The 14,642-nt window shown below is 38.0% G+C and overlaps 1 protein-coding gene across 5 annotated transcripts in view; it reads left to right on the top strand.

The window, feature by feature from the left end:
• Positions 1-14,642, top strand: part of itgbl1 (integrin, beta-like 1) — a 90,694-nt gene that overhangs the window by 30,147 nt on the left and 45,905 nt on the right. For 4 of the 5 annotated variants that reach the window (XR_007038961.1, XM_047370212.1, XM_047370214.1 and 1 more), the window contains exons 4-7: positions 341-463; positions 4,898-5,038; positions 10,879-11,019; positions 11,436-11,582. Coding sequence is in view for 4 of the 5 variants with exons in the window: in XM_047370212.1 (XP_047226168.1) it covers positions 341-463; positions 4,898-5,038; positions 10,879-11,019; positions 11,436-11,582 (552 nt within the window). In the remaining variant the exon portion in view is untranslated. The remainder of the gene's footprint in view (positions 1-340; positions 464-4,897; positions 5,039-10,878; positions 11,020-11,435; positions 11,583-14,642) is intronic. The other variant, XM_047370213.1, reaches the window with a different exon arrangement.

Below are 14,642 nucleotides of genomic sequence, written 5' to 3'. Positions count from 1 at the left end.
AGAGATGCTAATGTATTCACAGCATGTGTCTGTTTAGCCTTCTGCTTCTTTATCACCTAATCCAAAACGCTAAAGCACACATGCAAAAACATGCCACCACCTTTAGTTGTCAAACACTGGCTTAGACTTGTTCACACTTGATGCATAAACACTTCCTCCAGTACACAGCTGTAAACCAGCTGGATTCTTTGATCTTTCGATGCACTGCATTAAAATATTGTACTTCCAGTTTACCACTTGGAAGAAAGTACCTACAGTAAGGTTTAACACAAACCAAGAACCTCAACATTTACAATAAATGGACTTAAGCACTGTGTAAGAATGGTGTTCTTTTTTTCAGGGACCTGTCACTGTGGGAGTTGCATGTGTGACAATAATGATGACAAGGGCTTAGTGACGGGACGCTTTTGTGAATGTGATGACAGCGAATGTCTGGATGAGGACACGGGAGAGGTTTGTGGAGGTAGATTACACTCACAGTTGCTCTTAATACCCTATAGTCTTTCTTGAAAAGACGCTGCATTGAGAAACAGAAAAGTGTTAATAACTGAAGATACAACCATTAGAAGATAAGACCTTCCAAACTACATATGCAGATATTTGCAGCATTCATGCTGTTATATCCTCTTCATCTATTTTGTGCATACAGTTTGTTACTGAACTTCTTCCAAACTATTGGTAATAATTAGATGTAGAACTTGAAAACTAGTTTTGAAGATGGACAGTTACGTTATGGGCATCTACAGTTAACATGTCAGGTGTCAGAAGATAAATGTAAATGTAGTTTCTACATTTATTTTTTGAGGTTTAACATTACCAGCTTTTCACATTTACAGACAGATTTAGGGCCGTTCTTTTTATACCATTGCTCAGCTCGGTTTGGATGGATACAGTCTAAGCACATCAGCATTTTAAATCTTGGCTCAAGTTTTTAATTGTATTTAGGTCTAACTTTTGAAATGGCTTTTCTAACACATGGATATATTTTGATGTAAATCATTCCTTTCTAATGTGGCCATTATCCTGCTGGTCATTTTCCTGTTCAAGTCTTTGCAGCCTCTAATTGGGTTTCTTACAGAATTGTTTTGTTTTTACCTTCATCCATCTTTCCAATAATTCTGATCAAGTTCCCTGTCCCTGCAGAAGAAAATAATCTTTCCAGCATTATGCTGGTGTGCGGTCTCGTGTACAGGTTATTTTCTGCCACACTTGGCATTTTGCATGTTGGGTGAAATGTTAAGCTTTGGTCTGACAGGGGTATTTTTTGTCAAAGAATTGGGTATGATGAATATTTTATGAGACTGTGTTTCATTCCATGAAGGCTTTCTCCTTGCCACTCTTCTATAAAGGTCATTTTACACTATTGATAGATGTCCTGTCTATAGATTGCACAGTATTTACTTCATATGTATTTTTAAGGCAATTAGTAGCATTGGATTTTATTCAGTGGCATCAGAGTAAAGGGGAGAGAACATATGTCGCATGTGACATTTCAAAAATTATTTTAAAAAATGTGAATCATTTTTATGCTTCAACCCTCACATATGGTCATGAGATATGGATCATAAAAGAACAAGATCCCGGATACAAGCAGCCAAAATGAGCTTCCCAGACTCAGCCTTAGAGATATAGTGAGGAGCTCTTCCATCCAGGGGAAGCTCTAAGTAGAGCCACTGCTTCTCTGCGTCAAATGGAGTCAGCTGAGGTGGTTTAGGCATCTCATCAGGATACCTTCTGGGCGCTTCCCTTTGGAGGTTTTCCAGGCACGTCCCACTGGTAGGAGATTCCGGTGAAGACCCAGAACCCGTGGAGGGACTATACAGGTCCTTCTCAAAATATTAGCATATTGTGATAAAGTTCATTATTTTCCATAATGTCATGATGAAAATGTAACATTCATATATTTTAGATTCATTGCACACTAACTGAAATATTTCAGGTCTTTTATTGTCTTAATACGGATGATTTTGGCATACAGCTCATGAAAACCCAAAATTCCTATCTCACAAAATTAGCATATTTCATCCGACCAATAAAAGAAAAGTGTTTTTAATACAAAAAACGTCAACCTTCTAATAATCATGTACAGTTATGCACTCAATACTTGGTCGGGAATCCTTTTGCAGAAATGACTGCTTCAATGCGGCGTGGCATGGAGGCAATCAGCCTGTGGCACTGCTGAGGTCTTATGGAGGCCCAGGATGCTTCGATAGCGGCCTTTAGCTCATCCAGAGTGTTGGGTCTTGAGTCTCTCAACGTTCTCTTCACAATATCCCACAGATTCTCTATGGGGTTCAGGTCAGGAGAGTTGGCAGACCAATTGAGCACAGTGATACCATGGTCAGTAAACCATTTACCAGTGGTTTTGGCACTGTGAGCAGGTGCCAGGTCGTGCTGAAAAATGAAATCTTCATCTCCATAAAGCTTTTCAGCAGATGGAAGCATGAAGTGCTCCAAAATCTCCTGATAGCTAGCTGCATTGACCCTGCCCTTGATAAAACACAGTGGACCAACACCAGCAGCTGACACGGCACCCCAGACCATCACTGACTGTGGGTACTTGACACTGGACTTCTGGCATTTTGGCATTTCCTTCTTCCCAGTCTTCCTCCAGACTCTGGCACCTTGATTTCCGAATGACATGCAGAATTTGCTTTCATCCAAAAAAAGTACTTTGGACCACTGAGCAACAGTCCAGTGCTGCTTCTCTGTAGCCCAGGTCAGGCGCTTCTGCCGCTGTTTCTGGTTCAAAAGTGGCTTGACCTGGGGAATGCGGCACCTGTAGCCCATTTCCTGCACACGCCTGTGCACGGTGGCTCTGGATGTTTCTACTCCAGACTCAGTCCACTGCTTCCGCAGGTCCCCCAAGGTCTGGAATCGGCCCTTCTCCACAATCTTCCTCAGGGTCCGGTCACCTCTTCTCGTTGTGCAGCGTTTTCTGCCACACGTTTTCCTTCCCACAGACTTCCCACTGAGGTGCCTTGATACAGCACTCTGGGAACAGCCTATTCGTTCAGAAATTTCTTTCTGTGTCTTACCCTCTTGCTTGAGGGTGTCAATAGTGGCCTTCTGGACAGCAGTCAGGTCGGCAGTCTTACCCATGATTGGGGTTTTGATTGATGAACCAGGCTGGGAGTTTTAAAGGCCTCAGGAATCTTTTGCAGGTGTTTAGAGTTAACTCGGTGATTCAGATGATTAGGTTCATAGCTCGTTTAGAGACCCTTTTAATGATATGCTAATTTTGTGAGATAGGAATTTTGGGTTTTCATGAGCTGTATGCCAAAATCATCCGTATTAAGACAATAAAAGACCTGAAATATTTCAGTTAGTGTGCAATGAATCTAAAATAAATGAATGTTAAATTTTCATCATGACATTATGGAAAATAATGAACTTTATCACAATATGCTAATATTTTGAGAAGGACCTCTATATCCTAACTGGCCTTGGAATGTCTTGGGGTCCCACAGAATGAGCTGGAAGATGTCATTGGGTTTAGGGATGTCAGGAGTTCCCTTCTGGACCTGTTGCCACCACCACCAGATCTCGGATAAGTGGAAGAGAATAGATGGATGAATGAATCGTTCATAAGATGCTAATTTCGGCTGCTCTATTGCATAAAATCCCAATAAAATACATTGAAGTTTGTAGTTTGTACATGACAAAATAGGAAAATGTTATGAGAGAAAAGCCTTTCTTCATGGTACTGTACAATGCAGATTATGTGCTATTTACTGATGTCCCATACTGCAGCGTTACAGGAAATGTGTTACATTGTACCACATAATTCAGATGAATATCATTAAAACCAAGGAGATGGTGATTGATTTCCGGAAGAAGAAGTACCCACTGTGTCCAGTTACCATTCAAGGCATGGAGGTGGAGGTTGTGTCCAGCTACAAGTACCTGGGGGTGCAGCTGGATGACAAGCTGGACGGGTCCACACACACAGAGACAGTGTACAGGAAATGTCAGAACAGATAGTACTTTTTGAGAAGGTTAAAATCCTTCAACATTAGGAGAGCCCTTCTGCTCACCTTTTACCAAACCGTGCTAGCTAGTGCACTGTTCTTTGGTGTAGTGTGTTGGAGAGAGGGAGCTTGTTGTCAGGACAAGAAGAGACTCAATTAACGAATATAGAGGGCGAGTTCCATCATCAGGGCTGAGCTGGACCAAGTTCAGCAGGTGACTGGGGTGAGGATGCCCAGGTAACTGATCTTCATTTTGAGGAATGACTCACACCCACTGCCTGACCTGGGGGTGTTTAGGGAGAGCACCTTCAGTTACAGACCGATACCACCTCAGTGCAGGACTAAACACAACAAGAAGTCCTTCAGCCATTAGACTTTACAATGATCAAGATTTACTCACTTTTGTTTTTGGTGTTTCGTAAATGCTGCTGCTGCAACAGCATTCTTTTCTATTCTATTCTTAACCAACATTAGACATAAATTGGTATTCATCATCTGTCTAATGCAGTCAGTCAAAAGCAGAATCTCTACAGTTTACACACACAAGGCAATAATTAGTATGTTTAAAGCTCTCATCTATTTCTATCAGCAGGCTTTTCAAATGCTGCTACTGATTTAACATCATGTGGTATTATATAGAATTATTTATTTTTATTATCAAGAATCATTTGCAACAGCGATAAAAAGCCAGGAATTAAAGATGCCAGGTGACAGATAGAAAACCTTTTATTTTATGTCACACTCTTTGCAAGTGGTCTAGTTTGTGCAGAACTAAATTTAGGTTATGGCTGACAATTGTGCAAAGTAGAAATGATAAAATAAGAAGTGAAAGTATATCTGATCCAGAATTCTGCTAAAGATTGATAAAATTTTGTGTCAGTCAATCTCCTGCATGAGACCTTATGAGTTCCTCCTTGTCCTTCCAGGCCATGGCCAGTGTTACTGTGGAAACTGTTACTGTGCTGCTGGTTGGCATGGAGACAAATGTGAGTTCCAGTGTGACATCAGCCCATGGGAAAGTAAGCGGAAATGCACATCTCCAGATGGCCAAATATGCAGCAACAGAGGTTTGTTCAACTTCTTCACTGTTGGTATACACTTCCAAAGACTGGCAAAAGTAAATATATATTCAGTTAGGAAAAATATATAACTATTCTGGTAAACCATAAATGACTTAGGTTATGTTTGATACCTGATTTTAAAGAATCATAATGACTATATTTTATCTAAACTAGCTTACAATACCTCATAGAAGAATTTTAAACCTAGACAATTTGTATTTGTATTTGTATTTGTGTTGCTTAGTAACAAGATAAATACACTCTAAATAGGTGCAATTTTGTTTCTTGCCTGTTTGGATCATCAGAAAGATGAAAGACACCTCCAAAAATAAAACACCAGGTTCTTGTATGCAGATTTGCGTTCAGATTTTATATTTATAACATAGAGGAAAAACTAAGCTGTGATGATGACCATAATCATCATAACAACGTCATCATCATGTCAGCCAGTAAAAATAAATAAAGTTTGTGACATGAAGCAGTAAAATGTCTGCTTTGGCTGAAATATGCGTGATGGGTAAGCATGTATAACAAGGAGACACTAGGTCAGGGCTTCTCTTCTTCTTTGGATAACCCCAAATTATAAAACAGTCAGGAGAAATACAGAACTAAAGACAACCCAGACACTAGACTGCTGTAAAAAGAATCATGTTCTGTGAATCATCAGAGTATGGCTAACAAGCAGTCAAAGGAATATCTCATTTAAGTTGACTGAAGTGCTCCTGCGGGATTTCAGTGAATTTCTCTAAAATTAATTACAGTGGTCTGACTGAGGGCTTCGTAAGTGGTTGGATGAAATGAGGCTACATGGGAGTGCCATCATGGAGCTGCAATTTCTGGCCAAGTACACAACTGGCAGAACAAAAAGGAAAAAAATGTTGCAAGGTGATTGGTTTTGTGGTGTAGATTTGTGTTTTCCTTTTGAGAAAAGCTTTGAGAGGTTCAGTTGCTATATATTCACTCATAAATGTTTAAGAAAAGGTTTCTATAAATGTAGTTTCATAATATTTGGATTATGTAGGTAATATTTTGTTCAACAGTAAAAGTTAAAAATTGCAACGCCAACCAGTTTTGCATCTTTAGGTGTCTTACATTTTTCTAGGTAGAACTACACTGAAGTAGAAATGTGTTCTTGTTCAATCTATTAGTATTCCATTGCACCTGGGCCCATGTTTGTATATCTTTTTGGCCTTTAATGTGCTGCATCTTACTATGACTCACAAAGCTTAAAATGGAATACTGAAGCTAACATGCCCAGTAAGTGCAGTGAGATCAGCAATTTGCACTTTCTTTGTGTCAGCTCCCAAGTTTCACTGTCAAAAGATGAAAATTACACACAAGCACCGATGTTTCAAAAGTGACAGAGAGAAAGAGAAACATCACAATGAAGTCAGTCCTAATGATGATGATGTCTTTAATGGAGGCAGACCTTCCTCAGAACACCTCAGTCACACAATACACGTTATGAGGATTGTTTCTACATCATTTATTGTGTTTTAGTTCTGTTCATTAACCCGTTTATGTGAAGCACTACAGTATCTGTTGCAAATTCCTATTAATAAAGGTTTTTTGATGAGGACATTGGGGTTGATATCAATATCTGATATTAATATGGCTGTTATGGTTGATAAACTATATTTACCGATATTATATATATATTATAAATATACTGTCATACAGTCAAATTAGAATATGCATTCTGATGAGGCTTGTTTGTTTGATTAAAAGTACCATTTGGAATAACAATCTTTAGGCAGGTTTTGAAGATACTTTTCATTAAGCCCATGTTTCTGTCTTAATGTTGTTTTCATTGATTTGATATAACATTACAATCTTAAATGCTGTGTTTTCATTAGTGTAAGCAGAAAACCCTCATAATTAACAGAAATAAAGCCTGAAAACATCAGTCTGTGTGTAATTTATCTGTATAATGTGTTTCATTTTTGAACTGATTTCCTTAAGTAAATTAATTGTTCTATAATATTCTAATTTATTGAATATGACTGTATATATCCTTTCAACACTGTAAAAAAAAAGGAACACGCTGACATTGCTTCTCTGCTTTAAACACTTCAAAGTCTCGCGCAGCACCACTTTTCCTGTCACATACCCAAACAAATACCACGAGGCCAACCCACTCCACAAACTTTGATATGACACAAATTGACATTGGCATTAACATCGGCCCATACTGATGGTAATGCCAATATATTGTGCATCCCTAGTTTCTAATCTAAATATTTAACAATATTTTTTTGTCTAAATTGTAAGTTCAGAATGTATTTGTACTGCATTTGGTTCCTCTGGATTAAAGTAAACCATATGTCAGGAGTTGATTAAAAATTTGAGCCGTTGAGCCCGTTTAGGCCGGATGCATGTGGGAAAATATGACTGCCATATTTAATTTTCAGGCTTGGTTTGCTAAGAAACCACCAACTTTGCAATTTCAAAATCCAACTTCAGCCGGCTTTCCCTGAAGTGTTTTTTGTAAAGCCAGCAGGTGGCCTTTTACTCATTTTTTTCTCATGGACAGCAATTATCACCAACATTCTGGAGACTGTAAATATTTCACACTAACAGCATGTTGTAAACAACACTAGTCTTTAAAGGTCAGCTTGTTTTATAAATATAAATGTATAGATGTACAAATGGCATTTTTCTTTAAGTAAATGCATATCATCTCATTTGTGTGTGGGCAAGCTGCATCAAGGTAGAAAACTTTGATTTCCTTCACCACACAATTATAGGGTCACATGTCCCTTTGCTATAGGCTTTTTAAATTAACCTGATGCTGAAGTCCGGTTTGCTAAAACAAATGCAATACTTTGAATAATCAAAATGAAAAAAATACCAAAAAAAGAAATTAAAACTCTACAACAAAATATGAAAACATTTTGCTTAACAACAGCAGGAGTAAAACTGAAGTAATCAAATGAGTCATGCTCTAAAAATTTACGTGGGAAATTGAGTTAAAGAAAATACATGAAAGCAGGTTGCAAAAAATGTTTAACAGAAAAGGACCATGTAAAATATTAATAATAATAAACTTATCACTAAGTGAACAGAAACTAATATCTACTAAAATGCACAGGTACTAAGAATAGTGAGTGTACAAGAAATATGCAACTATACTACCCATCAATGGTAGTAGACACACTTTCTCATTTGATGGTTAATGGAGACCCGTTAAGTGAGAAAGTGTATATATAAATTTTGACTAGTAGTGAACATCAGCCTTTCTCTACATAAGCAACTGAATACTGTTAATCTGCTCTACTCACCTTATAAAGAATCCTTCAAGTGAGGCAGTTGCTACTGATAATAGGAGTCTTAGCAATTAAAGGCAATTTGCCTCTGTTTAGTCTCCTGATTTAAAGTATTGTGACACAATTCCTGCCGATTGTAGACAATAGATGGGGGGGGGGGGGGTCACATAATAAAGAGATGAATTGATTTCATTACCCTGTTTAGATCTTGAGAAGTGAAATGTATTTTTCTGTATGAGATGGTCAATGTCTTCTTTCTATCCTCTGTTCATCTGTAAACCTCATCTTCTGCTGACACTCTGGGATACTGTAAATGGCTTATTATTTGACTGGCAGAACCCTGCAGATAATTCTCTTTTATCCCATCAAAGTATCAAAGCTTCTCTGTTTGGCTCACCTAGCCTTCCCAGTGGATAGTATAAAACATACCAGGCGCAAACTGCCAAAGGCTACTAACATAAAATTTTGGTATTTGATCCTGACAGCTGCACAAAGGTTTTTTATATGGAGGGAGTTAGGTTTATGACTAAATAACACATATAGTGTAATTATAACATTAAAATAATAATACAGGTGTTTCTATTAACTTTGCAGTTCATCCGTGACATTTGTGGCAGACAGATAATTCATATGTCTATTAATCCAGGATTGCAGGATAATGAGAAAGTGAGGAAGACTGAACGCTCAGTCATAGGGCAGACACGCGGCAGCCTTAGCCGCTCAGGCCTGCCAGCTGGCCGTCTCCTATGGGGTTCCCTGTGCTCTGTCTCCTCCGATAAGGGGAAATAGGTTTCCACCGGCTGCTGCTGCTCTGCTAATGCCTGGGCTAAGATGTTAAACAAATGAAAAGAGGACAGGAAAAATATAAATGAAAGAATGAGGATTGAAAAACCTGAAAGAAAAGAAAATTCAGTTTGCATGCAGTTTTTTCCAAGAAAAACAAATACAGATCTTTCGAGAAGGCAGATGACAATTGTTGGAATAGATATAGTCATGAATATTTAATTTGCTGGTGTGCTGGAATGATTCTGGAAAAAAAATAATTATGAAAGTCATTGAAAAGAGCACCCATCGAATGACCTTACACTGCCTATTAACAAATGTTTTTATAAACAATTGTTACGGGATGAAAACAAAAACATGAAATACTTCTCAGTGCCCTACAAAATTAATTAAAAGACCCTGAATCTTTTAACATTCTTTTTGCAATCATAAAATTCAGTTTATTTTATTTGGATTTTATGAAACAGACCAAATATATAGTGATGCAGAGTGTGTGTCGGGGAGGACTGTGGGTCGGACCAAAGCGCAGACAAGAGCTCGGTAGCCGCATCTTAGTACTTCCTTGTTTATTAAAAAAGAAAAATCCAAAACGTAACAAAAACACTGCAGGGATGAATCATAAGTACAGTCCAAAACTTACATGAACTCTGCAGGTCACTTAAGGCAAAAACATAGCATAGTCTCCAAACGAAGCATAGACAAAGCATAGACATGGTAAACATAGCATAAAAACAAAGCGAAGCAAAACAAAGCATAGACATGGTAGGGAACGGGGTAGTAACAGAACGAACCAGCGAGGAACTAAGCAAACAGAACAACTAATATACACAGAGCACAGAGAGGGGAACAAAAGGCAGGTAATCAAAGAAACAGGGAACAGGTGTGACATGGACGCAGGGAGACAGAGGGAGCAGGTGAACCTAATAAGACTAAGACATGAGGAAAGGGACTGATTAACAAAACAGTGAAACAGACCTAAACGAAAACTACAGACCAAGATAAAACAGAATCAAGAATAAACATGAACTAAAGGAAACTGAGAACTGGAGGTAGCACAACAACCTAAGATCTAAGGACAAGCAAAATAAACCATAAAGTCCAAAAGTGTCACTCCATGACAGTGTGAAGTGGACAGAAAATGTTAATTTTCCGAAAAGTTTTACAAATTAAAAAATCTGCAATTTTGGCATACATCTTTTGTAAGCCCCTTTAATCTGATCCGTGTAAATAAAATCTACACCTTTGCCTTCAGACGTAATTTAAGCACAGCATATAATAAGCTGTCATGTGAAGGCCTGAGAGGTTTGTTTAAAAACATCAGAAAACAGCCTCGTTGAGATCAAGGAGCACTGCAGACTGGTCAGGGATAATGCAGTGAAGCAGGTTAAAAACTAAGACTGCACACACCATCCCCATACAGTGGTGGCAGCATGCTATGGGGACGTTTGTCTTCAGCAAAGACACAAAAGCTATTGGGAGCTGAAAAATGGTTAGATGAGCAATCCTGCAAAAAACCTGTTAGAACTGTAATAAACTTGGGACTGGGAAGTAGTTTCAACTCCCAGCAGTAGAAGAACCCAAAACATACAGTCAGAGCTACAATGGTTTGGAACAAGTAATATTAGTGTGTTACATTGGGCCTGTCAAAATCGACAACTAAATCCACTTGAGGATCTGAGGCATGGCTTAAAAACTGATATTCACAGATTTGAGGTGTTTTGCAAAGAAGAACGAACAAATATTTCCCCTCCTGACATTAATATGCTGTAGAGTAACATGGAATTTCTTTGACATTAGGCACCTGTGTGTGTGGGGAATGCACCTGCCATGATGTAGATCCCTCTGGCGACTGGGGGGACATTCATGGAGACACCTGCGAGTGCGATGAGAGGAACTGCCACGCAACATACGACCGCTACACCGATGACTTCTGCTCAGGTCCGAATGCTATTTGAAAAAGGGATTTGAAAAGCTTATTTTAAATGCTATTGTAAAAAATGGTTTCACATCATTTGTAGACCGATTGTTCTTAGGCTAACTGCATACTGCCTCCACTATTTCCTATAGATGTTGTAATAATAGTGATCTTTTCTTAAAAAAATAAATAGATTAATTACCTTTTGTTATTTGTGCAGTTTGCAGATATTGGGGTATAATAGTTTTTAAGTCAATGATTCAGTGGACCTTTAACTTCTTTAATGAATACTTCAGTGTAATATCACAGCCACTTAAGTGAATTCTCCATATAATGTTAAAATGTGAGGTGTAATGATGTCTGTTTTTTGTTTTTTAAATAATTGAAATCAAATCTATTTTTTCTTGGCTTCCCATACCTCTCCTCGCTTTCTGGGCAGGTCATGGTCAGTGTAACTGCGGCATGTGTGACTGCAAGGAAGGATGGACAGGGAAGAAGTGTGAACACCCTCTTAGTTGCTCACTGTCTTTGGACAGCAGTCTGAAGAAATGCACAGGAACATCCAACCTGCCCTGCAATGGACGAGGTATCCCTTAGTTGCCAAAGTCTCTTCTGCAGGCTTGTTCTGTGTTCACAGCTCTGTGTAAAACAAATAATTTTTAGTGTTTTACATCCCTTTTCTTTGACTTATGAGGGCTTTAAAGGCTTTTTTCTGATGCAATGTTTTTATTCAGGTTGGCTCATGAAGATTTCAAATCAATTGTATTATTCTCTCAAGATTTTGTATTACATCCTATTTCCACCAGTTGTAGTTTTGATCTCCAATTTCGCCACTTAAGTCTTAATCACACCAGAAAAAAATACATCTTCCTAACACTAGATATTATTTATTGGAGTCACATAACCAGTTTTCCTTAAAGAAAAATATGAATCGATTATAGAAAATTACTTTAAATCATCAATTATCCAAAGAGGTGCAACATCTTTATTGACACATTGTTGGCATAGAACATCTGTATGTCTTTTTTGGGTATGAAATGACTATAACTGCAAAATGTACTAAATGGCTTAAGGGAGAAATGACCAGTGTCTGTTCAGGCTTATGATTTCATATAACAAAGGTAGCCAAATGTTTGCAGGGAAATGTAGCAGCTAAAAGACTTGTTTAAACAGTCAGTGTGCCTTGAGTCATGAAAGTGTATCTAACACTGCTGAAGAGCCACTTGTGGAATCAAATAAAAGGTCCAATTTGCAATTGTTTCAGGCTTGTACCACCGACAATGTTAACGCAAGAAAAGTACTCCAGGTAACTTTTAGTATTTTTTACATTTTAGTTGTTTCCACACCCTTAAAATTGATTCTGGTCATTTTTCTTCAATCTACAATCAGAACTCAACAATGTAAAATCTTCCACTAAAGGAATTCAGAGCCTTAACAATTTCAAGTACCAGTGAGGTCATTTAGAGAATGAGTATAACTAATCTATATTTTCTTTGTGTATGTTGACTTGTTTGTATTTTAAACTTTTCCCCAAGGTGTCAAGAACTCTTGAGAAAGTTTTTGGTTTTCTAGCCACTGTCACAAAACTGTTCACTGGGAATAATAATGCCAGCACCACGTTTGAATGTTTGTATGGTGTGATAAGTGAAGGGTCAAACACAGTTATATTTGAGACCCGTAAAAAAAGCAGAGTTGTTATGCCAGTGAGCTGTTTTCAGCACTGGTCTATTTTCTAGCATCGCTTATTTAACTGTTAAGGTCAACTGATCTGCATTGTCTTGGTGCACTGCAATGTGGCACATGCTATGCATCTTAAAGACAAGTATCGTCGAGGTGTCAAATAATTTGCTGTGGCATTTCTGAGTTGTGTTTGCATTGATTCCACAAAACATTTTTTAATTGACAGAATGGTTCAATGTGTTTAAATTCACAGCTTCAGCAGCTTAAAGACAACTTATGGTGCCTGTGTGTTTTCTTAGCTCTTCATTATCCTTTTACCCTCATGCATTATGCTGTATTAAACCAATAGAGCTTGTAGAACGTCCAGACCTCCTTTTATCATTGTCTTACTTGAAATACTGAACTTTAAACTGCCTTGGTTTTTAAAAATGTTAACAACTTTTTACACCCTGACTATTTTGTCATTGATGCTTTATCCACCATGATGATTTGACAATAGTGGCACATAACTCTACCAAACTGGAGAAAAACAGTTTCTGTTTTTATGGAAAACTTAAGCATATCAAAAAAGTCACATGACATGACTAAAAAGTATTCATGTCGATGGATTATTATGGTTGACATCGCTTATCTTTTCGACTTTTTTCGACTAGTTGAACACCCATAGTGTGTCTTATATTTTAATGCACAATTATGCAAAAATGGATTTTGATTAAACACTTTTGAAGGGATCAAATGCTTACAATAACAGCCACTATGCAAGTTTTTAAAAAGCAATAAAGCCAAGAGACAACCTTTCAGTGAGACGTTACAATGTTTGATGTCTGCCACTGTCCTGTCTGAGATTGACACTGTGCTTTCAGTGCACACTGGTCACTTTATTGTCGACATTAAACTTTCTGCTCTGTCTGTGTTTTGATTGGAGCAATATGTAGGAGCTCAGTCTCACGGCTGTCAAAATGTTTTCAGAGCCGGATTGGTTTTTTCTGTACTTGTGCTCTGCTCATGTTGTTTGCGAATGTCTTAGTAGCTGACAGGTTCAGCAGTTACAAAAAGAAGTTGGTAAAACCTGCTGAATTACTGATTCAGCTTAATAATGTAGATGAAGGTGGGCGACACCACAATGACTTAACCTGCTTGGTCTTACTGCTTCCGGATTTGTCTGGGGGTTAACGCAGAGCATTGATTTCATGTTTCATTTGACTGCGGGGGAGGTCAGCAGGGACTCTGCAGCTTTTCAGCGGCTGCTTTGTTCCAAATCAAAAGGGATGACACGTGCACTTTTGTGTGTTGTGTGTTATTATAGCTGGCACAGATATCCCTCACACTCATAGCTGCTGATTAAATCAGGAACCTGAAACCACGCAGGGCCTGGCTGCTACCATGGCAATAACTCCATTATAAAGTAAACACCACCATGAGACAACATTGGATCTACAGCAATAAGTGGAGGCTTAAAATAGGCCCATTTCACTGTTATTTTAACATTTGAACCACATGTGACATTTTGTATGAAATAAGCTGATTGTGACAGCTTTAAACTAATACCACAAGACTGAAGACTCATAGTGCCTGAACTCACATTATGAAACAGCAAAAGATAAACTTTTGCTGGGAGAGTTAATTAACTTTAATTCCTCCAGTGGTACCTCTAAATTATCTCCAAATGCTGCAACAAAGTGGAACTTTAAATTACTGTGCACAAGTACTCAAATGCTTCCTTCTCTGTTCCTCTACTTGGCAGAGTGTATTCCCACCACCAAGGACATTCTTGAATTAGCTCTTTGAGTAATTTATACTAAAGAAAAAGTATAAATTCTGTTAATGTAGCATCAGAATTCAAACTCCTGTCTCATTGTTCAGAAAATCTGATTTCCCGTTCAACCTATTCCTTTGTTCTTATTAGTTGAAAATGTCTAAATATGACACACAGAGAAAAAACCTCATAGGGTAGCAATTATTACTT

Source organism: Girardinichthys multiradiatus, chromosome 7, assembly GCF_021462225.1.
Source record: "Girardinichthys multiradiatus isolate DD_20200921_A chromosome 7, DD_fGirMul_XY1, whole genome shotgun sequence".
NCBI classification, from domain to species: domain Eukaryota; kingdom Metazoa; phylum Chordata; class Actinopteri; order Cyprinodontiformes; family Goodeidae; genus Girardinichthys; species Girardinichthys multiradiatus.
The sequence above is the reverse complement of the archived record's forward strand: the minus strand, read 5'-3'. Positions and strand labels throughout refer to the sequence as shown.